Source organism: Mastigoproctus giganteus, chromosome 7, assembly GCF_048544385.1.
Source record: "Mastigoproctus giganteus isolate SK-2022 chromosome 7, ASM4854438v1, whole genome shotgun sequence".
Taxonomy (NCBI): domain Eukaryota; kingdom Metazoa; phylum Arthropoda; class Arachnida; order Uropygi; family Thelyphonidae; genus Mastigoproctus; species Mastigoproctus giganteus.
The window spans coordinates 9,888,687-9,915,411 of record NC_143581.1 but is presented as its reverse complement, the minus strand read 5'-3'; the positions used below and the strand labels follow the sequence as shown (position 1 = coordinate 9,915,411).

At 37.4% G+C, this 26,725-nt stretch overlaps 1 protein-coding gene and 1 long non-coding RNA gene across 3 annotated transcripts in view; one reads left to right on the top strand and one right to left on the bottom strand.

The window, feature by feature from the left end:
• Nucleotides 1-457: 457 nt before the first annotated feature.
• Nucleotides 458-10,189, bottom strand: LOC150082489 (uncharacterized). 2 transcript variants are annotated; one of them, XM_090378647.1, is made up of 3 exons: nt 10,108-10,189; nt 2,984-3,087; nt 458-1,132 (listed from the first exon to the last, which is right to left on the bottom strand). In XM_090378647.1, exons 2-3 carry the CDS (start codon nt 3,057-3,059, stop codon nt 807-809), a joined length of 402 nt encoding a protein of 133 aa, XP_090234773.1. In that variant the 5' UTR covers nt 3,060-3,087; nt 10,108-10,189; the 3' UTR covers nt 458-806. The 2 variants fall into 2 exon arrangements, with proteins under 2 accessions (XP_090234773.1, XP_090234772.1); XM_090378646.1 differs by lacking the exon at nt 10,108-10,189 and adding an exon at nt 9,999-10,100.
• A 178-nt stretch (nt 10,190-10,367) lies between these two features.
• Nucleotides 10,368-26,725, top strand: part of LOC150082487 (uncharacterized) — a 100,597-nt gene continuing 84,239 nt past the window's right edge. Inside the window, exon 1 of the long non-coding RNA XR_016547190.1 lies at nt 10,368-10,541. This is a non-coding gene — a long non-coding RNA (uncharacterized LOC150082487). The remainder of the gene's footprint in view (nt 10,542-26,725) is intronic.

Below are 26,725 nucleotides of genomic sequence, written 5' to 3'. Positions count from 1 at the left end.
CAGCGCTCCTACTTTTGCACACATTCATTTTTTTAAAGATATTTCGATTCAAAAAGTAAACAACGTAACTGTTTTAAAGATTTCCCTTAAATTAAGTCCCATATTGATATTAGGCAGCAGTAGCGGACTTTGTTTCATGAAATGAGAGCACACAAAACTTTAGCCCACAATTTTCTGATATAAAGATTTATAAAGTGTAAATTAAACAAATCATTTCAGATTGGAAATTTTTATTTATACAAATGAGATTAACAACATTAAGTACTGTAATCGGCTTCTTTCTTAAAATGTTAATAAAAATAAATATCAAAAAATCAAATATTAATAAAATACTAAAATAGTTTTCAGTTAGGTAAATTTACAGCACAATACATATCAGAAAACTGCTTCTGTTTCCAAGATTTCAGGATAATTACCACATTTACAACGTATTTAAAGAAAATTGTAAAAAAAAACAATTCCTGTCACACTGATTTCCACCGCTGTGGCGCTACTGTCGCTGTTATTCAAATACTCGGCGTGACATCACTGTCACTATAGTTCCAATATTTGTTACTATCGAGTTTTGGCATAATAACCAGTGTTATTTCACTAATTTTAATTTCCGGAATTTAGTTCAGATTTATTCCGCAAGATGGCACCAGTTTATTATTCCTAGCAGTACAAAATGGGGTCATATTTCGAAGTTGTATAAACAGATGGCAATGATGATTCAGAAATGAAGAAATAGGTCCAAATTGAGATGCTTTCTTCTTCTTTCAATCCCAAACTGCACACCTGTTTGTTAGATTCTTCTCCAGTTGATTTTAATATCCTTTGTTGCGTGGATCGACATGAGAAGAATTGTAAGGTGGAGGAGGATCAGCATTGTAAGGAGGAGGAGGAGCAGAGGGGTATCCCTCGTATGATTTCTCATACAGTGGATTCGAAATTCCATAGCCTGAAGAACCAGCAGCAGTATGCATCTGTGAAACAGCTGGAGGCTGTTGTACAGTATCATCTAGTATGGAATTCTGGTTTCTCCTTAAACATCGGTAGCAATAATAAATGAGTGGACTCAGGCTGACAATAATTATGAGGCACCCTACCACGATGCCAATGATGGGACCCGAGTGGGAGATATCAGTGTCACCTATAAAGAAATATTTTATAATTATTTTTAATAATTGTAAAACGCTACTGACATCTTCGATTTTAGAAAGCAATTCACAAAAGGAATAAAACATTTAACTATTTTTAATAATTAATATTCTCAACAGATTTTTGAAGCCTTAATTAATAGTTATTTAATTAATTATAATTAATAAATTAATAATTAATCAAAAAATCAACAAATAAATACTTAAATAATTAAAAATAAATAAATTAATAATTAATCAATTAAAAATAAATAAATAATTAAATAATTAAAAATAAATAAATTAATATTTAAATTAATACTTAAATAACTTAATAATTAATAAATTAAAAATAAATAAATTACTACTTAAAATACTTTTAAAAAAATTAATTAATAATTAAAATTAATATTTTTAACCTTGATAAATAATTATTTTTCGTAAAAAAATAGAATCTGAATTTTTTAGTAATAATAAATTTCAATTTCATTCAAATTTAATTAAAATTAAAGTTAAATTTAAAAATTTAAAGCAAAATTAAAGTATTTATTATTTTTTTAAAAAATCTCAGAATTAGTACTGATTTCGCTCCCAAGATGGCGCCAGAATAAAAACAAGAATATTCATATGATAATTAACGGTATAAATTAAAATTCTAACTGCTAATATCATCATCATGAACTTGGTCCGGCTTAGGTCATTTAAGACCTGTTCTGTTGTAGTTCTTGGAGGTGGTTTTGATCTCGCCATCGTTGTCTTGGTCGACCAACATCTCTCTTTCATTCATTCTTTCTAAGGTTCATTCTGAACCTTAGAAAGAATTCATTGCTTTTTATATTTTATGTGTAGATGTAGGTCTTTTAAGTTGATTAAAAATGCAGAAGTCTATCAAGCATCTTCCATTATTGTTGACCACGAGTTCGCCTTCTGATCCTATACATTTCTCTATTGGTTGAGCACAAACCCTTGCATTAAATTCTCCTGCTAGTATGAGGTATTCGTTTTTGTTAGTTTGGTCTATGATCTCTTGTAATTCGCCATGAAATTCTGCGGTTTCATCAATGTTGCCTTCTACTGGTGCGTAGATGCCAATGATTGTTACTGTATAAGATAGAATATTTAGTTTTAATTTCAATATTCTGGGTGATATCCAAGAGTAGTCTAATATTTTGTTTTCCCATTTTTCTTTATTATAACAGCAACTCCCAATGATGCCCACATTTCACTTGGTATGCAGGAGTGTATCATTATGAAGTTACCTATTTCTTTGGATCCTTTGTTCTTCTTTTTTGTTTCGGTAATGATTGCTATGTCAATATTTCTATTTTCTAGTTCCATGGTCAATTCATCTAATTTGTGATTTATTCCCCTAACGTTCCAGGTTGCTACTTTAATGTCCTTAATCGTAGTTCTATATCCATTGCCTAGGTCGTTATCCTTGAGATTCGTCCAGTTTTTTCCCTTGAGCTTATTTCGAGTATTTAGAATGTCCCCCGAATAGGTTACCAGCCTTTCGCGGGGTAACTCTAGTGGTGGGGCTGCCACCTTATAGCTTTTAGACAGACTTCGGGTACAGCATTTCCTCTGCATGTGATGGGACAGTTATACCGCTGTGACTCCGTTGCCAGAGCCTAGTCTGGGGAAACGGGTCAGTTCACCCTAATAAATCACCCTAACTGCTAATAAATAAATAAATAAAATTATTTATTAATTCAAAAACTGCATTTTATAAATTTTATTGGTACTTTTTAAGCTGCTACTGAGATGCTATAAATAAAAGTTTCGTGCTGTTTTGTTTGATTAATTTTAATGTTTTCAGCTAGTGTGTTAAAATTCGTGACACGGAAACAAAGGGACACACTTACCTAAAGCCTTGGCACAGAAGAAAACCACGTAGACAAGGAATCCGAAGGTAATCTGCTTGTACATTTGGTTTGACATTTTGACGGGATCAACTTTTGAATAGATCCTGTAATTAGAAGAGAAATTATATATATTCATCCGAAAAGAAATAGTTATATACTGTCCTTTCAAGGATACTTGATGTTCCTCTAAAATTAATGACGCATCCTCTAAAATATGCACAGTTATCAGCCAGTATGACTCGCGGTAAGATGCACTCACTGGCCATAAAATTGAATCCCTTTGTCCAACAGCTGGTTGAAGGGTGAAGTTGGTTGATACGCAAAGATATCCATTGGAGGTAAAACATCCCTCTGACCCTGTCCATACCAAGAGAATATTCCCTGTACCATGATACCATCTCCGGCCTTGAGCTGTATGAATGCACAGCTTCACGAGGTTTACGCTACCCTTTCATCCTGCAATTGGTGAAGAAAAGAGTGCATATCGAGACTTGTCAAACAACATGATATTTTTCCTCTGTTCCATAGTCCAGTCTTGGCATTGGCGGCTCCACTGCAGCCGAATTTTTCAATGTATTTATTTTTTTTTTCACAGAAAGAAGTTCAATTCGTGGAATTCGTATTTTATTTTTGTCTCCTTCCAAATAAAGAAGTAAGCTTCCTATAAATAAAGGAAAGACACCTTATTTGTTGTATATATAACTAACTTCTTATCGCTTGGTCACTGATGGCACTACTCCTGCTTCTACGTGGATGGGCCGGTAACCTGAGTATAAATCCAATCCTTAGGGAAAATAGGAGCAACCATGGACCCCTTAATCTCCGCGAGAGTAGAACCTATAAGCTGACGCCTTGAGCATAACTCTTCTCAATAAAAAAGAATAAAAAAAAATACGATTCCTAATCAGACTTACACGCTTTCCTAATCATACATTCGTTACCTTTTAGCAGTTTATCTGCATTTCTTATGCAGAAGAGCATTGCGGCTGTAGCAGATACTACTAAAATAGTCAGGCGACTTCGCTAAGGAAATCTCCTTGTGGAGACATCTCATTCCAATTATTCTAGGCAGCTTCTGAAGCAAACAACCTTTGGAGGCCTTCCCATTTCTTTAATCCCACATAGAACTTTAAATACCTCTAAAGTGGTCGTTTCGGAATTGGTCTTCTTTAATGGTATGGAGGAAGAAATTACTGAAGAAGTTAAAAGTACCTGTTTGGTCATTATTCAATTTCCAAAGAATAATTACCAAGGAGGATGGTGTTCTTACCCCCACAAGGAATATTGTTCTTACCTTCAGCACTCCAAACCTTCCTGCATCAGTTAAAGCTCACTACCTTGCTTGTAAGGTCCGTCTATATACTCCAAATCCATTTAGATGCTTCAAATGCTAGAAGTATGGACACTCAAACAGAATATAGCTATTTGTCCCTTTTGTGGCTCAAAAGATCACTTGCAATCTGAATATGCTGCTCTAAGATCAGAATGTCCCAATGTAAGGGTGCTATTTCTGCATGTCCCAAAGCTTGTGAATCATGGAAAACCGTAAAGAAAATTCTATAGTAGAAGGTAAAGGAAAATGTCTCATACCAAGAAGCCTGAAAACAGATATTTAACCTGATGCTTTCCAAATCATATGCCAATGCAATAAAAACACTGAAGATTTTTAACACACACTGATATTGCAATTCCTCCAAAATGATCTCTTTCTCAATGAGCCAGAACTTTTCCCAAAGATGGTGAGACACTGACAGCAATGAAAACAAAGAGTAAAACGAATTCTACTAATAACAAGCCACTTGACAACGCCTCCAAGTCCGAATCGTAAACAAAGAAGAAAGGTCCAAAACCCGGACGAAATAAACAATTAGATCGAAATACTGACATTGATCAGAAATCAGATAATCAGACAAGCTGATGATGGGATGGATGTTGATCGTCCAGTATTTCTGAAACGAGAAAAATTAAAACAGGATCGAAGGAAAATAAACCAGTCACACAAATCCACTACACCTACACCCAAATAATACAGAAAATAATTCATTGGAATTGTAAAGACCTAATGGACTCCTTAAATACCTCTAAAGTGGTTTTAGATTTCTATGGGAAATATATTAATATTCAACTTATACTCCCCAGTTCTCAAGATACGTCCTATAGAGACATAACTGTCCTATAGAGAGATGTCTTGAATCCCTGGCAAGAGAGGGCGTAGCAATTTTAGTTCTTGGAAACGTACAACCCAAACCAATCTATCTTTGCACCTCTCCAGAAGAAGCAGTAGTCGTTCGCACTGTTCTTGGCATTACTGTCTCTTGTTTCCATTTATAGTCCCAAACATATCATGCTCAACTGCAGAACTTGACAATTTACTAAATCATTTGCCACATCCCTTATACCTTTTAGGTGATCTAAATACTCATCTTCCTTTGTGGGACTTTCTGAACATGGATCGAACAGGGCGAATGATTGAAACTGTACTTGACAACCATCAGTCCACAAACTGTCCACAAACTCTCTTGTCCACACACCATATAATGGTTTGGGGACAAGAGATTGCTTTATTGCCAAAAGGAAGCAAAATAAAGTAGGGAAAATTTTTCGCCGAAATGCTACAATGAAGAATCTTATAAACTATAAATAACTCAAAGCACAAGCTCGTCGAATTCGCAGGAAATCAAAACATGGTGCGTGGATTAGATTCACTTCTACCATCTGCAGACACACCGACCGCAGAATAATCTGGAAATGCGCACCTTTAGTGGAAAGTGTGAGCACACTTCGTCACCAATCCTGTCTTGGAAAGGAAAATATATTTCTTCTTCGATCGACATTGCAAAGGAAGTAGTTGAAAATTTGCTACCACCGCATCCTCTGGGGTCTTATGAGGTCTCATTTAGTCGCACAATAGTCTGTGAAACGATATAAAATTAACTTTGCTACAAATAAATCATATTCCTGTAACCTAACGATCACTGTTACTGAACTCAACAAAGATATCCAAAATACTCGAAATAGTTCTGCTGGATCAGATGGACCAAATAATGATTCGCCACCTTAACTAAATCAACTTATCCACGCTGTTGCAAAGTAGTGTGCAACATATCCACACTACTGCAATTTTATAACAGAATCCTTGAAGAGAATGTTTACTCTGATATATGGCATCAGTCAACAGTGGTATCCATAGCAAAACCGGGGGAAAATGTTTCCTTCCCTAGTAATAATCGTCCTATATCTCTGGCCAGTAGTTTAGGAAGAATCCCAGAAGATGCTTCAAAAATTTGTAGTAGGATTTTAGGAGAATCAGCGACTAAGACCATATTGCTCCTTGTATATTGTCTGTAAACTGCGTGTGTTCTCAGGTCAATTTTCTGTTTGCTAACAAAAAAAACAAAGAGTTTCCTGGAGGAAAAAAACCTCTGCTGAGACCGACTAACTGACGTTGTGAAAAAAGCCAATAAAAGTCCCTCCATCGACAAGGTTCGAACTCAGTGTCTTTTCTACCCTGTGTGGGAAGAACGGCGATCTACCAACTGTGCCACCCACGAGGATCTTTCAGAAAGAACTCGTCTGGTTATTGAAGATCAAGATGCTACATCAGGCCACCAATTTGGTTTCCATCATGACAAGTCTGCAGCAGACATTCACATTAAAGTCGAAACTAAACTCAACCCGCTGTTTTATGGTAATGGCACGGTTGGTATAATCACATTCTCACACCGGGTGTGGAAAAGACCTCTGTTCGAATCCTTTCAATGATGCAAGGAATTTTTATGGGAATTTTTTGACAACGTGGCTGAGTTAATCGGTCTCAGGCGAAGGCAGCGTGATTTTTCTCCCGGAAACTTTGGTTTTTCGTCCAGCAAAGAACAAATCGACCACATATGCAATTTATGGAATATACTGCGCAATATGGCCAATATAACTCGAAACATTCAAACGATGGAAAGTTATATGTATGTGGATGATCTTTATATTTCCTGTCAATCAACGAGCATGTCTGCCCTTCAAAAATAGTTATATTTGGCAATAACTAAAATTGAAACTTGGATATAATGCAACGGGTATCGATTAACCGATGGGAAACTTCAGCAATGCACTTCTGTAAATTGCGGTCTCTTAATCTAGAACCTATTTTAAGACTGAAAGGAACAGAAATATCCGTGACAAATCCATGAGACTGTTAGGTTTAGTTTTAGACACCAATAAAGAATTATATTGTCGTATATTGCACAATCCTGGACTCTCTTCAAGTGTCAACCACTAGAATTGCACGAGAAGAAGACAATATAGGGTCCTCTGTTTCTAACGAAAGGTACATGCCATTGCAAAGCCAAATTAATAAATAGTATTAAAATAATTGCTATTCAAAGTAAAAATATAAGTGAAAATAGGGGAGGATATAGAGAAATCCGACATATTATTTAAGGTTGATACGACAGAGGAACAAAACCAAAATGTATATATAATATATAGCTTAAAAACTAAATAAAAACAAATAACTATAAATGGAGGATAAGTCCACAGTAGCAAGCTGCCAATGACACGGAAGTTAAAACAGATAAGTTGCAGGTGGTAAATAGAATTTATAAATAAGACTTTGAAGTAAAAGTAAAGAAAATATAGACTGATAAAATAAGAGAAAGAAAACTAATTAAGGATGTAGATAGTAGCGACCTCAAGAGGTAAAAAATGTGCGTGGGTGATAAAACGTATACAAATTTTGAATAAATTTTTTTTAAAAATAAATGAAGACAAAAGTATACTAAAATGAAGACCAAAAATGAGAGTAATTTAGATGGGCGCCTTGGCCAAGGGCCGCGGCCGAAATAAGCAAAGGATCACCAGTAATGAGCCATTCTTTTGACTGCCTCCACAATTAGGTATCAACCCAGCTGACTTATCAATTTCCCAAAGCTGTTATCCTCGGCTACCCATGGGATACCTTACTCCAGTAACCTTATATGGCTAATATAAAACTTCTTGCAATCTAGTCTAAACTACTTCCTCCATAATTTGAATTTATGGCGTCTATCATTCACAACAGTGAAAATTTCACCTTCATTCATTTTGCTATCTCCACTCAGTCTTATACACCTCAATAAAGTCTTCTTTACGATGCCTGGCTACCAAGCTTTGTCGACCACATATTCGAAATTTTTCCTCATTAGGGTGCCCTTTGGAAAGTGTCTTTGGACTCTTTGAAGAAGCTCGATGTCTTTTTTAGGCGTAACCTGGACACTGTATTCCAAGTGTGGTCTCACAATTATCCTGTACGATGGGATTGTGACTTCATTATCTCTAAAAGCAAATGTTCAAACCATCGTTAGGGCACAGTGGGCCTTGAAGTCAATCTAAGTCAACTTATTGCGCTGCACAATAAACTATAAAGAAGGCGGTAAACGAATGAAGTACTTCATTACTAAGATCGCCATACCAAAATGTACAGGCACATGTAACGACTTGACACTACTCATTGAAGTTCTGTGTGTGCGCGTACATGAGAGGTTTGATTACTTAAGGGAACATTTCCTGTTGCCTGTTTAGTACTGTACTGAAAACTAGGTCCGGACGTGTAGTACAATGGATATATTCACCGTCGTTCTCCTACATACACCCTGTGTAAAAATATATACACTCCTCCTAAAAGAGTGGTATCACGTTTAATTTTTCTTAATTTTCAAAATTTTTATTAAAATAGGACCAACTTGTTTACCAATTTTTATTAAAATATTTTCTAGAAAATTTTAAATAATATTTAAGAAATGAAAGTGGGAATATTGTTTCAATATTATAGAAGATTGAAGATGATTTGTTCCGATCTACTAGTGGCTCGTCTTTAATGTTCTTTGAACCTGGTGTAAGAGACCATCTTGGTGGCCACACTTTCCTTTCTTTCCCTATATTTACTTCTTGCTCGACTATCCCACTTGCACAGAGCGCAAGGACATTTTATTCCAAAAGAAGCTTAAAACGATTTTTTAGCTTTCTTTTAAATGTCTTGAATGGATGCATATTTGTTTCTTTTGAGGCTTTGCTTCGATGAGTCGATAAGTATCCTCCACTTTATTGGTTGGTAAAAAATTCCAGAAGAGTTCATCATTATTGAGCCGTCTTCGGATAAACAGGGAATCAGTTATTTTTCACAATGTCTGTATCACTAAAAGACTGTTCTTGTAGACAGCTGGTATTTGGATTTCAGTCTGAACAACTGGTGGTTTTTGAATACCTGAACAACTGGTGGTGGATTTTGATTTCAAATAATGTGTTTATTTTTAATTACAATACCTCAAGAGTTCAAAGTGGACTAGTGATTCCTTGCCATTTTGTCGTGATTTGAGGAGAGCATGATTACAATGTTAGATTCGCTAGAAGATCTCTAAGATCCACTGATTTTTTTAGTTATTGTATTTATTTAATAATAATACCTTTAATAACAAAGAAAGATAAGCTTTCAAATACTTTTAATAACATTCAGAATTCAAGATTCAAGGTACACTGAACTTGTAAATAGCCTTCCAATTAATGATAGTTAAAACGTTAGGAATGGTTCGATTCTGTTTCAATTCGATTCGATTCCTGTCTTTAAATGAGATGCTTTCTTCGCGGTTGATATCAGACAAGAATTGAACCAGGTCCTTAATATGGATCCAGTTAAATATCACGGAATGGGGGTCCTTGACAAGTACCCCTATACCGTGATATTTAACTGGATCCATATTAAGGACCCGGTTGGCTTGATTCTATTTTCGCTATTCTACGAAATGTATAAAGCATTAACAGTATTTGCAATTCACTGTCTTTCGTGAAAGAATATTACAGAACAGGTTTCCAATCAATAATTATTTCAATTTTTTAAGCTCATTCAACGATATCAGAATGACCTTCAGTCTGTACTAGTCGACTCCATAAACAACTTTTCTTTTATGTAGCCAGCGATTGCATTTTTGTCCATTGAAATGTATCCTGATATTTGATATTCTGGAATTTAATAAGAAAAGTTTGCACTCACCCAAATTTCAAGTCTCCTTTGCACATAAACACCGTAAAAATCACAGTAAAATCCCCCCACCCGTAACGAATCAGACGACACATAAGCAAGTGAACTGTCAAGTACGTACCCTCTTTGGGGATAGGTTTGCAATCATATCTGTGTCACGTGATGAGAGTACAAACTGCAATAACTGGAATGATAAGTGATACTAAAACGAAAAGATTGCGTAGCAGTTGTCGACGCTGTGGGCTCTTTCGGTCAATGCCAAAACAACTGACGTCATCACATCAGTGAACCACGTGCCGTCTGTGTAAATAACGCTTCTTTACACAGCCGTGACCGTTTGGAGGAAGTAAAAATCTCTCCAAAAGACACACACTTCCTGTTAAGCTATAGTGGTTCTCCAAGAGTGGTCTTGTGTTGCTTTTATGAAGCGCTTTTTTGTTTTTTTAACGAAATATGGATAAACCATCCCACTAATCCAGGTACGAAGCCTATTTTAAGATGATATAAGCTCCAGGAATCTCTGGCTGAAGGAAGTAACCATCTGCAACTATCTAGGTTCGGATCTGGTCTTAATAGAAGTTATGTTCTTTTTATTAGTTAAATTAATTCGCATTAATAGTTTTAATTAATTAAATATGATACACATCTTTAATCAAAGTCTATTAGATTTTAATATAATTATCCTCCTCATCCCCAACAGCTTAAATATTTCTGGACACGCTGCTGATAAGGTAAACACAATCTTTGATTTGTGCACGACGTCATACATATTTCGCATTATCTTGCTTGATCATCCTGGCGTATTTCAAAGAATTATTTTAAAAATATCTTTAATTAATTTAAGCTCATTAATTTTTAAAATGCTCATTAATTTTGTAAACGTCTAAAATATTAAAAAATTATATTATAATCATTTCTTGGATTGATAGATTTTATAATATAATATGACGCCATTTAATTTAGATATTCGATATTAATTTTTCATCTTTTAAATCTGTCAAAATGTGTTTATATTCATTCATCCTTATGAAAATTTAAAACTGCTAGATTGTGCCAGTAGATGGCAGCACGCATGTAAATAATCCATCGCCTTTTTATATTTTGTAATTTTTTAACCAGAAAAAAGTAATATAGAAACTATATTTTAATGTAACGTTAATGTATAGATGCATTTAAGTAATTATCACTAATTTGTAAACTATTCTGGTAGCAGGAGGGGGTGTGTAGAGTATAAAAAGAAATTTTAATTTAATTCTTGATTAGAAACGATTTTTACACGTTTACAGTTTTTCTCACCAGATGGCAGCATACTAACGACTATTTTTAATTAAAATGAAAATTTTCACCCGAAATGGAGTTTACGTTATTAATCACAATTTAATGAATTAAATTAATTCTTAAGTAAGAAATACTTAAGAATTAATTTAATTAATACTTAAGCAATTGGCAAACTAAAGCGCTTTTTTTACTGAAAGTTTTACAACTAAATTTATTTCAAGAGAAAGAGAGAACAAGAGGGAATTTGGGATCTCGTCGTTCGTTGAATGACGTTTTGTTGTAGGACAGTTTGGTGTATGGAAATTGGTTGCATGAGACAATTTGGTGCATGACAGTTTGATGTACGATAATGTGGTGAATGGTATTTCGATGTATGTGACAAATTGGTGAAAGACAATTGGTGGCTGCGACATTTCGTTGAATTCTTTGGAAGAATTCGGTGTATGGCAAAGCAAGACAGAAAATTCAAATTAATGATCACGATGCTGGCCTTGATATTTTATATTTTTGATGGAGCGTTTATCTTGAGTCTTCCAATTTTGATGCCAGTCTCTAAATCTTCCAAAGCTTCACGCCTGATATCTTCGGCATAAAGATTAAAAAGGTGAGGTGACAAAATACAGCCCTGCCTGACATCGTTACCTATTGTGAAAAAATCCGTGTTTCTCATGTTCATTCTCACAGTTCCTTCCTGTTCCTAGTATAGTAGCTTAATCAGCTGAATTATGTGGATTGGGAAACCTATAATAGTCATCGTTTCCCATAGTTTCTCATGTTGAACACAATCAAATGCTTTTGCATAATCTATAAAACACAAAACGACTCGAACATTGAATTCTTTGCATTTTTCAATAATCAGTCGTAGGCTTAAGATCTCTGATCTCTGATCTGATCTCTGGTTCCGCTACCCCTTTTGAAACCTGCTTGCTCTTCTGGCATTTCTTCTTCAAGTTTTCTTGAGATTCTCTTCAAGATTTTAAGAAGAATCTTGCAAGCGTGAGAAATTAGGCTAATAGTCCTGTAATTTGAGGAAATTTTGAGATCTCCATTTTTTTGGTAAGGGGATTTCTTCCAATCTGATGGCCACCGTCTCGTTTCCCAAATTTTTACAATCATTTTATAAAAAACTCGGCGCCCTTCACACATGTAGCTTTAATCAATTCCGCTGGGATTTCATCAATTCCAGGTGACTTGCCACACGTTAATTCTCTGATGGTTTTTCGACTTCTTCCTTCAGTGGAACTGGTTCAAGATCACACTCTTGAAAAGGGGGTGGCAGATCATTAGTGCCAGCAGGTGCTCAGAAGAGCTGCTCACAGTATTCTTTCCACTTTCTTTTGATTGTGTTCTCCTCTGTTAAAATTTCCCCTTTGGAGTCCTTAATTGCATTACGTTTTGGTCGGAACTTTTGTCTTAAGGACTTAATAACATCATACATCTTTTTAGTGTTGTTTCGTTTGTTGTGGTATTCGATTTCTTTACACTTCCGGTTGATATAATCCTGTTTGTCCTGGCTTAAACAGAGCTTGATGACTTTGCTTAGTTCCTGATACTCTTCGTTTCCTTGTACACCCTGGGCTTTTGCAGTTCTTCTCTTTTCAATAAGTTTAAAAGTGGCTTCTGTAATCCAAGGCTTCCTGATGTTTGATCTTTCTCTAATGTGTTTATTTGCTGAATCCTTAATAATGCTTTTTGTATTTTCCCACATTTCCTCAGGCAGCATATCGTCATCTAGTTCTAATAGAGCTTGAAAACGATTGCCTGTTTCAAGCATATAATCGATTGGAATATTTTCTAGATCCAGTCGTCTAGGGAAACCTTATTCATAATTGTTTTCAGCTTCAGTTTGAGAACGATGTGGAGTGGATGATGATCACTGCCACAATCTGCTCCAGGAAGTGTTTTTGCTGTGATTACGCTGGAACGCCACCATTGCTGCATAAGGATATAATCAATCTGATTCCTTGTTTTATGTTTAGGAGATTTCCATGTGTAGAGTCTTCTCGGGTGCTGCTGAAAGCAGGTGTTACCTATGACAAGACAGTTCAGATGACAAAATTCAATTAAACTTTCACCCCGCTCATTTCTAGCGCCAAGACCAAACCTACCACATTTCGGACTAGAAGAAACTGTCTTGCCTACTTTTGCATTAAAATCACTCACGAGTATCAAAACATCCTTTTTTGGGACCAGATCAAGAGCTGACTGGAGATTTTCATAATAAACGGCCATATCTTCTTCTGTAGATGTTGATGTCGGTGCATATGCAACTAAAACTGTGAGATTTACTGGCTGGCTGGCTCTGAAGTCTAACCGTCATCATTCTACTATAAATAGGATTGTATCCAAGAAGAGACCTTGAACATTCCTTATTCAAAATGACAGCGACACCATGTTCTTTCACTTACAGAAAAAACAACCAAAAACCCATTTTCAGTTTTGAAATGACATTGTCCTGTCCACATGACTTTGGTTGCTCCTAAAATGTCAATTTTATACCTATCCATTTCATTGATGACCATACCCATCTTGCCTTCTTTTAAACTTTTTACATTCCATGTGGCCACGTTTACCCTCTTCCTTCTTAAATTTAATTTTGCGGGGCACACAGTGGCATCCAGGATCTGTTTAGCAGCAGTTTTTGGAGTTGTTTTTGTTGTGGTCTCTGTAGCATCAGATAATGTGGTGGTATGCCATTGCCTACCACATGGAGCGAGCTACCCACATACATTTTTAATGCACATTCTAGTTTTTTTTTTTTTCAGGCGATCCTATTAAAAAGGTGCATTTTTTTTAGGAAATACGAATGGAGAGGGGGGGGGGATAGGAGAGTTGTTCCAGAGACCAAAAGTATCTTTAATGGATGATGACTGGGTAATGCTCATCTATTGACGTTCGGTTATCAACCCACCCTATAGTTTTTATTGAAAGAAGTTAGTAGTAGGCTAATACCATGGATGTTGGGATCAGAATTGGAGTTCGCTATTGAACGCTATTGCCAGAAGCACTAGTTAGAGAAGATTCAGTACGATCAGCATAAATGGAATGTCTGTGTGAAATTTCGAGATGCTGTGGTTCCTTCTGGGTTTGCATGGTGGTTTCTCTAACTCCCCTGATTTCTGTGCAGGGCAGTAGATTCCTACTACAGTAGAAGAGAACAGTCTGCCAGTTGAATTACAGCTTGACGTATGGATTGAAGTCATCAATCAACTGGCTCAAAGAAACAGCATTACTTTCATCATTCCGTATCAAGCAATTTTTTTAAAGCATTTGATCCACAAGCAAAATCTTCAGTTGGAGTATCCAATTGAAGGTTCTTCTATATGTTTGAAGGATGTCAATTTGATCCTTCAAAATATGCAGTCTATTTTCCAAAATTGTCTAATGCAAAAGTTTAAGGAAGCATCTACCATTTGTGTCTCATGACTAATCGCGTTGGTCTTTACACCCGTTCCAACAGATCCATGTCCCTCTTGAAATGCGGTAATCGATGACGATGGTTAGACTCCGGATGCAGCTAACCGTCGTCTCATACAATAGGATAATCATCTTGTCCTTGCTGGAAAAATTCTAGTATGTCATTGACAGAACCCGATGAGCTGACTTAGCAGCCTGTCTGCGCTACTTTACATAAATTTCACGCCGGACTGTACAGAGAATGTTGATCAAAATTGAAATTCCTGAAATTTGCTTGAAAAATTCCATATTAAATTAAATAAATTTGAACAACGTTCACCCTTAAGACAATATACTCGTATGCACCATGATATTCATTTATACATTTGATTTATTGTGGAGCCATCAATAAAACTTTATGTTTTACTTTAAAATATTCTTCCATTGTAGTTTCGTCGTGGCATTGATTTTCCAACAATATAATTTACCTTCAGTGTTCGAATATTTCTCTTCATTCTTATAAGGAATCTGAAACGTTTAACAATCCACTAATTGTGACCACTGTTGGTGAAATCGTAATGAAAACTCCATATTGATTGGTAACACCACTAAAGTTCTTCAGACTAATTGGCATCTCTTTAGCTTGTTCGATTAACTTTCAAGTTGACTAAAAAATCTTCAGATCTATAACTTTGAAGCATTGACCCAGTCTACGAGGTATCATCATCAAGATGTCCCTTCTCACTCAAGAGGAATTGCAGTGTAGGAAGTGGGTAAACCATCAAATATCCTCTGATGGAAGCTAGCGCAGATTTGTTGTCGGAAACAGCAGTCTGCAGCGTAATATTGCAATTATTCATCCATCCGAGGATATTTATTCGACTGGGAGATGATTGAATTATCTTTCCATGGTCTAAAATTGATTTTAAAATAATTTAAATAAATTATTTACCACCATTAGCATTAGTGCAACTATTTAATATTTTTCAGTTGCCTTTGATAGTTAGCAATTAACTAATAATTAGTAATAGAACCATTTCCTAATACAGTAGGGAATGTAAATATGGTGGGCAATGGATGTGTTGGACTCCAACTGAGCAGCATCTTGTTGTATGGATGATACCCGTGAGAAGGATGGAGAGAACGTTCGTTATTCCTACACGGGGTGCTGCGTAGTGGAAACTCAACGAGTCCACCAAAGGAGCTCATCGGGAGGGTAGGGTGGAGGGTGGTCTTATTCAAGACGGATGAACTGGAGTGGGGACATGCGGTAGACGTTTGCCCATTAGGAGGGGGAGGTACACGGTGCACTCATCTGTTTATGCTGGTGTCCTTCCTAAAGGGTAATCCCCTTCTACGGATCCAGTTCACTAATTACAGATTGTTTTCTCCCTTTAGGCATCAGCTGATTGACGGATTTTCAAACGGACGTTTAGAATGAGGACTGATGCAGAAAGGAGGCCAATGGCGTACAATTGCTTTTGATTGTATTATTGAGTATTTATTAATCCACCCCTGACTACAGGAGATTCACGCATTACTTTCACCCTAACATTGTGCACAAAGTATAAATCGCGACTCATCAGACCACATGATCTTTTTCCACTGTTCCACAATCCGATCTTGGTTTTAGTAGCACTATTCCACACGAATATTTCGATTTTTTTCAGAAAGAAGTGGCTTTCTTAAAGGAACGCAACTACCAAATCCCAGATTCTTCAATTCCCGCTGAATAGTTCGTTTAGAAATGGGGTCGCTGGACGCCATGTTGCTGTATTGTTTTTTTTTTCTTATAGTGCGGGATTTTACCTTCATCCTTTCTCTCTTCCATCATCCGCTTCCTTGTGTGCCTAAAAGATGTTTGACTGCTTTCGTCTGTCTGTAAGTAGTTCACCCACTTTTGGGAGGTGGAATTGCAGAGAGCGAAGCTGTTCTTATCTTTACAGCTCAGGCTGATAGTGCAGGATTTTCCTCCGAATTCCTCCCACTCAAGCTTGGAATGAACCAGTGGGCACTCAGGAGATGCTTGTCTCCTCGTAGAAAAGGGCAGGTGTCAGGGGCGGTCTTCCTTAATTTGTCGGATCTTCCTTGATTTTTGTTGGATAAACGTTTCAAAGCAGACTACTCTAAATACTATTTCCTGGTGTTCATGGTTGAACTTCATGGTCTTGTCGTAATATAAAATTTCTTATACAAAGTCGAAGTCAAGAGGCCATCGCGCCAAATTTAAAACCCAGAAAAAGAAGCAACCCGAAATCACGATGGAACCATCATAGTGATTGACTGTAGGCACTACAATGCCGCATCAGTTTTTCTTTAGTTGATCGTCTCATGTACACTCTACGCTTAAATTTCAAATTTTGATTCGTCCATGCACAGTACGTTTTTTCACTCTTCAGCTCTCCAATGTTGATGGTTGTTAGCCCACGCCAACCATTTCATTCGATTTTCCTATTTTAATAAGTGGTTTCGGACCGCTATACTACCATGAAGTCCTGCTTGTTTAAAAAAGAGTTTTACAGTAATATAGATAAGGGCCTTTCTCTGTTCCTGTTAAACTCAGCTCGGATTTCAGGTGCAGTAAGTTTTCAATTGCATTTAGAAATGAGTGTAATGGTCTAATGCAAAAGAGGCGGTTACAGAAACAACATATGGCGTTTCTAAACCAAGATCAGGACGTTGTGAAAAGACCTGTAAAACTTTCTTTCCTCATTGAGGGGATTCGAATTCAGGTCTTTTCAACCCGGTGATTTCACCAACTATGATACCGTAATACTGTGATAAAGGTCTTTTAAACAAGCTTCCATCTTATGGGTTGTTGACTATTTTCTGTAATTAGGTATCCAGTTTTCTCTCTAACCACTCACTGAAAGTGACGTTAGAAGGCTATGTCTTCTAACTTCTCTACTGATGCTGGTGTTCCCCAAGGTTCAGTTCTTTTCCTCACTCTTTTTCTCTTGTGTTTTAATAATCTTCTTCCCTTCTGGAAATCCTAATCCATATTTTTGCTGATGATAGCACATTGCATTCCACCTTCCAGTTTGGGAAACCTTGTCCTGCGCGAATGGCGTCAACTTCTCGAATATCCAACACCAATTCCTTAAATCTTGATCTTCAGGTAGTTCTCCAATGGGGCAAAGATAACTTAATTAATTTTGATCCTTCTTGAACTCAGTCCTGTCTGATATCTCGCCAAAAGGATTCTTTTGTTCTTATGCTTCTCTTCCGTGACATAGTTCACCTACATAACAGAAACGTAACCCAACTAGAATTGCACGTCTACACCACAGCTAATTCCATACTTTGATTTTCTGGCTAAAATTACCCCAATATGCAGAGTTTAAAAGATCTAAATATACGTATCACGATTGATCTGTTAGTGATTCAAGACCAATTACGAACAAACACTCAAAAAAACAACGACCTCAGCACACAGGACACTTAAACAGCTAAAGCCAACAAAGAAACACACATCATGAAGACAGATAAGGATTTTGTCATGAGAGGAACTTCGACTATAAGGCTTCCTGAAAAATTCTTGATTTGTGTGGTAGAAACCCTTTTGGTTTTTCTATGGCCACTCAAAAATCCGAATTTCAGATTCTTAACGATCTCATGGCGAGATGAAATCACCATCCGTCTGATGGCGCTTCTCAAAAAAACACGAGTGCGTGGTTTGAATAGAATAACGTCAAAACTCTGCAGTGGCTCGCGTAGAAGCACTGATCTGACACCAAGTGGCAATTAACCCAGCGAGTAGTACAAAAACAGAAAAAGCCCGATTACAGGCCTACCTACTTCGGGAGTGGCAACAAAGAAGGACCGATACAACAAAAGGAGAAATCACAAGAAAATTCCTCCCCGACCTCAGCAAAATATACCGCAAGCAACCGGCCTGGAACCTTCCGGGGAAGCACTTGACTTCATTCCTTACTGGTGATGGCCCCTTTAAGGAGAAGCTGCTCGGGTTCGGGCTTGTTGAGGACCCCAACTGCACGTGTGGGGAGTTCGAGAACTGGAATCACTTGGTCTACGAGTGCCCAGAATACGAAGATCTCAGAGGCATCCTGATCACAAAGATACACTATCTTCCGAAAGGACTGGAAACCCACTTCATTGACAAAGAAGAGGAATACAGAGCACTTTCTCAATATGCGCAGGACCTCTTCGAGAGGAGAAAACTATTAATTACCATAAATCGTGTCTGACGAAAGACCACCACAAGTTAAATTATACAAGACCATAAAATACTGTCCAATGGAGTTACTACAGAGAAAAACCCTGAGACAAGTAAGTGAAAAACACAAGGACGGCGCTTACCCCATGAGCGACTGGACTGAAATCGACTCGACTCAACATCGAAGAAAAGAGACTTAACGCAGCACAGCTGCCAAACGCCATCTTGCGACTTTAAGAGGGCGCCCTAGCCTTCATCTTTAATACTCCTATCCCCGGTGGGGGGAGGAGACGATCTTACTGACTCCTCCCCTCCTCGCCGTTCCCACTTTCCCTTCTGGTGGGGCATGGGCATGCCCCATTGTGACTTGGGGTTGCCTCTCTCGACTCCATACTTCTGTCTTTTCCCCCCAGACTTCAGTCTCCCCACCCACTCTACCTGCACATACGCAAGCGAATGCCCTACACGTCGGAATGGATTTAGTCATCTCCAAATTACTTGTTTTTAGCCCATGCACTCGGCCTTTCAAAAATTTAGGGTTATTCCTCATCCAATTTACCAAATAAAAAAAATATATATATATATTTTTTTTTTCTTCTTTTTTTTTTTTTTTTTTAGGTCCTAGCCGCCGAAATCTCAGGAAATTAAGCGGCAGGACCTGCCAGAGTAAATCTTAGTCTACTGGTGTTTCCTGGTCTGCCTCCACGGGGCGAAAGTGGGGCAACGTTGGGCCTCAGTCGGCGTCCAGCGGCTAAATTACCAGATGAACAACGGTACATGACACTACACAAAGTGCATATCCATACACTTTTAAATCTCTGGCATTTCCCAGAGAACTGGTTCACCCACAATGAAAATAACGCGAAGATGGGGGGAAAACCCCTGGTGCCGTTTGACCCTAAACACACTTTAAACTTTACACTTTACCAAGTGGCCTTTGTAGGATGTTGTATTTATGAACAATATCTGATATTTCCTACCTCATACAATGTCTGGAACAGAGGTTCCCAAAGTGTGGGGGCACCCTCCACTGTAGGGCACACTTGTTTTCATGAGCACATTTTTTTTAACGAAATATGGACAAAACCATCCCACTAATCCGGGTAAGCAGCGATTCTTCGAGGGCACCGATATCTAGTATGTCACCTTTTTTGCCCCAAATTCAACCCATGCAGGTTGGAGCACAGATTTCACTGGGTGTGTGAAGGAGTCTAGTCCAGATTTGACCGTTCTTTCTACAGGATATTTTCCAGATTCGACAACCCTTCCTTTAGAATATTTGCTGGATTTAACATCGTTCCTTCAGGACATTGTGGAAGGTAGAGAACAGCGAACCCGAACACTGCCCTTTCCTTTATGGCTCCTGCCGAACTACCCATCCTTTGTGTCTCTTGCTAAACTTGATCCAGCAATAACACCATTATGAAAATCGGAAAGATCACCTGTCTTCCTCATAGCCGCATTGAGAATGAAGCCCCAGGAAAGCGTACAATATTTATCTGATTCAAAGTCGCTTGTGATCATACCATGAGAGTCATAACTTACATTTACGTTGTATATGTTCTAAATTCATACTTTTAGATATGGCAGTTTGAACTTATTATGGTGGAAGTAGAAGTTTCTCAACATCTTGATCAACAAATAAATAAATATGATCTTTATTGTACTTATAACACACTATCTTATCCATCAGAGCACATATTTTTTTTTAAAAAAAAGCAGCAAGTTAAAACTAACAAAAACATCTTTTTGAGTCAATCGAGTATTAACCAGATTCAATTCTGAATTAATGAAAATATGGAAGTTGCTAACAATTTGAAGTATTTCATTACTTCTCTTTATTTCACTTCAGCAATTTTACATTTTTAATCAACATCCTTGGTTACTTGCGGCTGTAAGCAGAGAATTATATGGGGGTGGTGGATAAGGGGGTGGAGGTGGTGGATATGGAGGAGGTGGAGGTGGAGCTATTGGTGAATACTGAGCTGGCTGAGCAGGATGTGGTGGATTGACGATTCCAGAGTTGTCAGAACTCGTAATGTGATATATCGAAGACACAGCAGATGGTGGTTGAACTTGAGATAAGGGGATAGTGGAGCTGTCCGTTATTGTGGGTTCAATCACCCTATCTGTAATGACACCTTGACGTCTCCGTCGACGAAGGCAGCAGCAAATCATTATGAGAGGGATAAGGACAGCACCGCATGCCATGATGAAAAGAACGTACACAAGAAACGTTCTACTCCCTAGAAAAGAGAATAGGATTCATTAGTATCCTCAGCAATAATTAGTAAAACACGAAATATCAAAACAACAATCAAAAGAGAAAATTGTTGCAAATCAAAGAAAACAAAGTGATAGCTGATACAATTATCTTTATATCAAAGTAAAGTAAATTATCCACGGATTTACATCTCCATAATAAAACTGGCTTATTTTTACATTACCAAATCTCTGCAAATTCCTTAATCGCATGCGCAGTAAAAAAAACAAGAGAGTAAGGTTACAGTGGCTCAGCAACACCAAAAACTGAACAGTGCAGTATTGGAAAAAGGTTGCTTGGTCTGACATTCTCGGTTCCCACTGTTTCACGCCGATTGGTGGACCAAGGTATGGTGCAAACAGCACGGGTCCATGGACATATCTTGTCAGATGTCAAGATATGTTATACACATGGATGGTTCAGCAGTGTTCTTGGTTCATTTCAAAACTGACAGGTTAGATGGTTGGTCGGTGGTTGTAAGGTTTAGGTGCATCAGTAACTTCGGCAATATTGTGCAGAATGTAATGTCTGTAAATTGCGTGGGTTGATTTGCTGTTTGCTGGACGAAACACCCGAGTTTCTGGGTGCACCCTCGCTTGAGACCGACGAACTCAGTCACGGTGTGAAAAAGCCTGTAAAAGTTCTTCTCGTCATTGATCTGTATGTGCCATTTAAATGTCAATGAAGATCCCTAGTTCGACGATTGGTAATGGGATCTGCAAATGGAAGGGGACTGGCGTTGAAATCGTCACGAAACGACTCAAATATCGTTGAAACTGACAGAACGTGATAGGACAGCTCTGAAAAGAATCTTCCACTTGGGATGAAGGTTGATATTGTCGCAGCTCACAGGCTCAGATGTCGCAGTCTAAGCTCGGACGATTGGGACGTATTTTAGCACAAGCGCACAAGTTGTTACACGATATGAGTTACCATAGCCGTGTACTCTTGACAACCACTAGTCAACCCGGTCTCCACCAATTACCAGATCGCCACCATGCCAGTTACCATCCAGTTTGGTGTAAGGCCCACTGTGTTTGCACTGTAGACCAATGGAAAGCTGTATTTTAGAGTAACAAGTCGGTGTTCATTGTCTACCATACTGCGGGTCGTGCTTGGGTGTGGTGGATGCTCAGAGAAAGCTATCAACTCTACCTACTAGACAGTATCATCCCGATATTGAAATTTGGTGGACGCAGCGTTCTCACCAGGGCTATTTTTCATGATTTTGCTTGGAACCATTGTTTTGAACAAATCCATTACATGCTGTGGTCTATCTAGACGTCCTGGGCAATACTGTGCCACCTACATTGCGATAGCACATCGGATAGTGCCCGTACCTGCACCAGCAGGAAACTGTTCCATGTTATTCTGCTTGCATTGTGATGATGGACTGTTTTGAGGACATGAGCATTAGAAATTTGCATTGGCCTCCCGAGATCTTCAACCTCAATTCTAATAGAGAACCTTTAGGATGAACTGAATAGTCTGGTGGATGTGAGGAGGGTCTGCCCAAAGCACAGAGCTGAAGTAGTCGCCATTTAATGGCGGGAAATATTGTGGTATACTTAGAATAAAATCTGCTGGAGAGCGTTCCAGTGAAGACTGGAGGCCATTATAAAGGCTGAAGGTTTCACACATTATTAGTTATTCTGTAAGTAAAGATTATTGATTAATTAATTATTAATTGATAAGAGGGTATTATGAACGACAGAGAGAGATGCCCGGCTGATTATAATAATTAGATTCCGTTTACGTGTGAGTATATAATAATTTGCATAATCCAAGTGACTTGAAATTTTACTTTTAGTTTCTATTTTTGGCATTACTGATTTTCCTACTTAGCTATTTTTGACTTTGAACTAATTGTCATTTTCAAAGCTAGATGATGATGGGGAATTTTTATTTAAAGATTATATTAAATTATTTTATTTTTATTTTTGTAATTTATCCTGCAGAGATTTGAGTCTGAAATAATCAAGTCCAAAAATCAGCAGCACCGTCTTCCAACAAAACTCGAAACGAAGAATAAAATTTCTTGTACCTCACGTGGATTATGTAAATTATTAAGTACCTCACCCGTATTCGTATCTAATGATTTTGTAATCAATTCTTCTTCTCAGCCGTGGCATCTCTTAGTTGGTCATACCCTGTTATCTCCAGAAAATACATTAACAATGCTAAAATTATGAAAGAGGAAACGAGGATTGTATACCTCTATGGTATTCACATCTACTTCCATGATATTCACGAGGACATATACAAATATTATCAATGCATCTACCTCGATTCTTGCAATATGGAAAACAGTCACCTGAAAAAAGAAATTCGCTATCAGTGAGAAGGAAAGGTCCTTAAAAACTGATGAACCTGAAGAACGAGATCAGACACGGAAGTAAGCTGACTAATTTTTTGTGTGACAGCAAGGAGTGGATAATGTTACTAAAAGTTGATAAATTGTTGGAACAGAGAATTAACATTAAAGTTTGATTATACTTGAAGAAATATGCTATGGTTATTTACAGGAGCCCTGTTTTGGAGATGGATGAATGTGTGCTGGAGTGGTGTTTGTGTGTGTTGAGAGGTTTCCAAAAAGGAATTTGACAGCAAACGGTTTATGGTTGCTTTTCTTTTTGCTGGATGAATAAACCTTTTCCAGTTGAATAAGCAATGAATCAATGGCGCCCGAGACCGACTAACTTGGTCACCATAAGAAAAATAGGATTAAAGTTGTGCTATCCGCAATAGCTTCAAGTAAGCGATGAAAACGCTAATGATGATGGATGATCCAGTAGTCCAGTATCAAGTAGACATGAATAGAGAAAATTTTAGACTAATTTTGGTCAACAATCTGAATATTCAGAAAATTTATGCGCAGATTTCTCCAAAAAAAGTTAGCGGTGAAAGAGAGAAAACTAAAATTTTCTAAACACTTCTACAAGGGATTTTGTAAGAATCCAATAAAAATAAAATGGTGATAAGTAAAATAATACACATTAAAAAATTTAGTCTGGTTACTTTATTGTCAGATCTCGTATGTATGAATAAAGTTTGGCGTATTTTATAAGTTTCATCTTCTTGTATGTGACAACAGAAGCTTCCGTGTATTAAAATTAAAGAAACTTTACTTACCTAAAGCTTTGACGCTAAGGAGAACCACACAAAAGTATCCGAAAACAATATGTTTATAGATGTGGGTGAACATCTTCACATTGACAGTCTGAAAGAAATGGAAAATAAAGGAAATGGTAAATAGAAGGAGTTGTTTCTTTAGTGTTATGTAGTTTAGGATTGTAGATAATCGATATAATAAGTTCAAAAGAAAACTCTTTTAGGATATTTGTCATTGATATGACGCCATAATTTAAGACACGTGTCTCCCCCAAAAATATGATTTGCTGATCATCTGCTCCACGCCCTTCAAACGACTAAATGGCACAAAAGCTACTCTTTCCAGTTTTTCCAAGATACTGCCCTCGCTTTCATGATTGATTAATTATCGTTTTGTATTTCAATGGCGTACTTTATGTATTTGGCATAGAGATAGGTTAAATGATGATTTCTGTTGATCGGTGAAAACTGTCACTGCTTCTTTACAGCATCCGTTACTTTTATCATTGACAAAATCACTGTATGTGCTTAGAACGACGCTTATAGATATCACACCTTACCAGCCACACACATGTGGATGTAGTCAGCAAGGGTGAGCATCTCTGGCACGCTCTGAACAACTGTTTGAGTTCATCCCACGATGAATCCAGTCTGTTTTGAGACTAGATTGGAGAAGTTTTATCCACATTAAGTGTCTTAACTTTTTGAGAAACACTTGCCAAACTTTTAGTCTACATATCGAGTTGTTGTTGCTGTAGTGGGGTTTTAGGAGCATCAGCGACTAAGGCCATATTGCTTCATATCTACTGTCTGTAAATTCTTTGGTCGATTTTCAGTTTTTCTGGACGAAAAACCCGATTTCCTGAAGTGAAACCATGCTGCCCTTGTCTAGGACCGACTAACTTGGCCACTTTGGGAAAAAGGCCCCTTAAAATTCCTCACGAGGACTCGAACTCAGGTCTTTTCCACCCGGTGTTGGGAGGACGGCCATTCTACCAACTGTGCTGCCCACGAGGGTAAACTACATATCGAGTTCTCTCATTAATCTTTCTCTGTGCCATTGAGGATAATCTTCGAATAGAATTAAAGAATTACATCACCCACCACAAAATACAATAGATACGTTTATCAACTTAGAACAGGATCCATTATCATTTTATATTTTAAGATTTATAATATTAATCCTTTTTCTGCTTTTATAGATATCATAAGTTGGAATACTTAAATCGATTTTGGTTTTCCCTAGTTTGGGCATTCAAATCTAACACAAAACGTATTAATAAAGAATTCACACTTACCAATACTTCATTCTAAGTTTTTATCTTGATCAAATAATATCGATGTCCTTACAATTTTATTTCTATTTTGGTGAAAGAAGACTTCTGCTGTTTCCACTTTTAGATGGAATGTTTTCACTCTCCACCTGTACGCATTCACCTACTGTCTGGTTAATAAATAAACAGCAAGGCCGAATTAATGGAAGTTAACTTTAAAAACAAAATTATCAGCTTTGAAGTTCACTCGTAGCATAAAATAGACAGAGGGGGAAAATAATCGAAACAGATAATACATTTTGCAATGGCTTACCTTTGTTTTTAAAAAATGAATTGATTTGCTTAGATACTTCACTGGTTCACAACACATTAATGCAAAATCACTAGAAAACTCCAGGTCATGAACTAAACCTGAGGGAAGCTGCATGTACCTGTACCATGCCATGATGTGTTGGCTTGGCGAACGAAAGATAGAAATTATGCATGTGACGTCTGCACAGGTATTAAAAGATTAATTAGACTAAATGTACACTATTTTATTAAGTAGTTTTTGCGTCAAGGCAGCCAAGTCTTTGTAGCGCTAGTTTGTTGGGTCTTTGAAGCCTAAAAAAACCCGAGTTTTCTGAGGAAAATCAAGCAGCAAAATTACTAAAATGAATGTAGAAGCTACATCATAAAGGTGTCCAATTTTTGTCCAGGAACTCAATGGATAAGACTACAAGTTCCTTGCTCTCATATAAATACTGCACGCTTTCCTCAGGTTTCTAAGTCGATTCAATGTTTTCAGAACACAGCAGTGCTATCGTAAAGAACCAGAATGAGTCGCGGTAAGTGTCTATGGTCTTTGAAAGATGCCATTTCGGCATTATGTCACTTGGTGTGAACAGCCACATGTTTAACCTTGCAATCGATCGTAGCCGATTTAGGGAAACGATAAGAGAACAGGAAGGGGTGTATGTGTGCAAAAGTATGAGGTTTAACAGGAAACTGACAGAAAGGTATCACCAATCTCTGAAGAACCAGAGCGAAGACATCGAGGATCCAGAAAAGGTCCAAAGAATGGCGAAGTGAATAGTGAGGGGTCAAAATCAATTCAATGTGAAGAGCTGCTTAGAAAGTGTAAATGGCAAAGCTTGGTATCTAGATATCTTAATGAAGATTCAATCGATGTGCAATGGTAGATTTGTTCACTGGCAGGGGGAACAAGAACCAAAGACCGCAAATAGATAACAGAAGGCTG

Coding starts and splice junctions, on each gene's coding strand:
- LOC150082489 (XM_090378646.1), bottom strand. CDS start 10,081: ATGTGTCGTCTGATTCGTTACGGGTGGGGGGATTTTACTGTGATTTTT. Junction 3,088..9,998: donor AAAGGAGACTTGAAATTTGG/GTGAGTGCAAAC, acceptor TTCTAATTACAG/GATCTATTCAAAAGTTGATC. Junction 1,133..2,983: donor CTTCTGTGCCAAGGCTTTAG/GTAAGTGTGTCC, acceptor ATTTCTTTATAG/GTGACACTGATATCTCCCAC.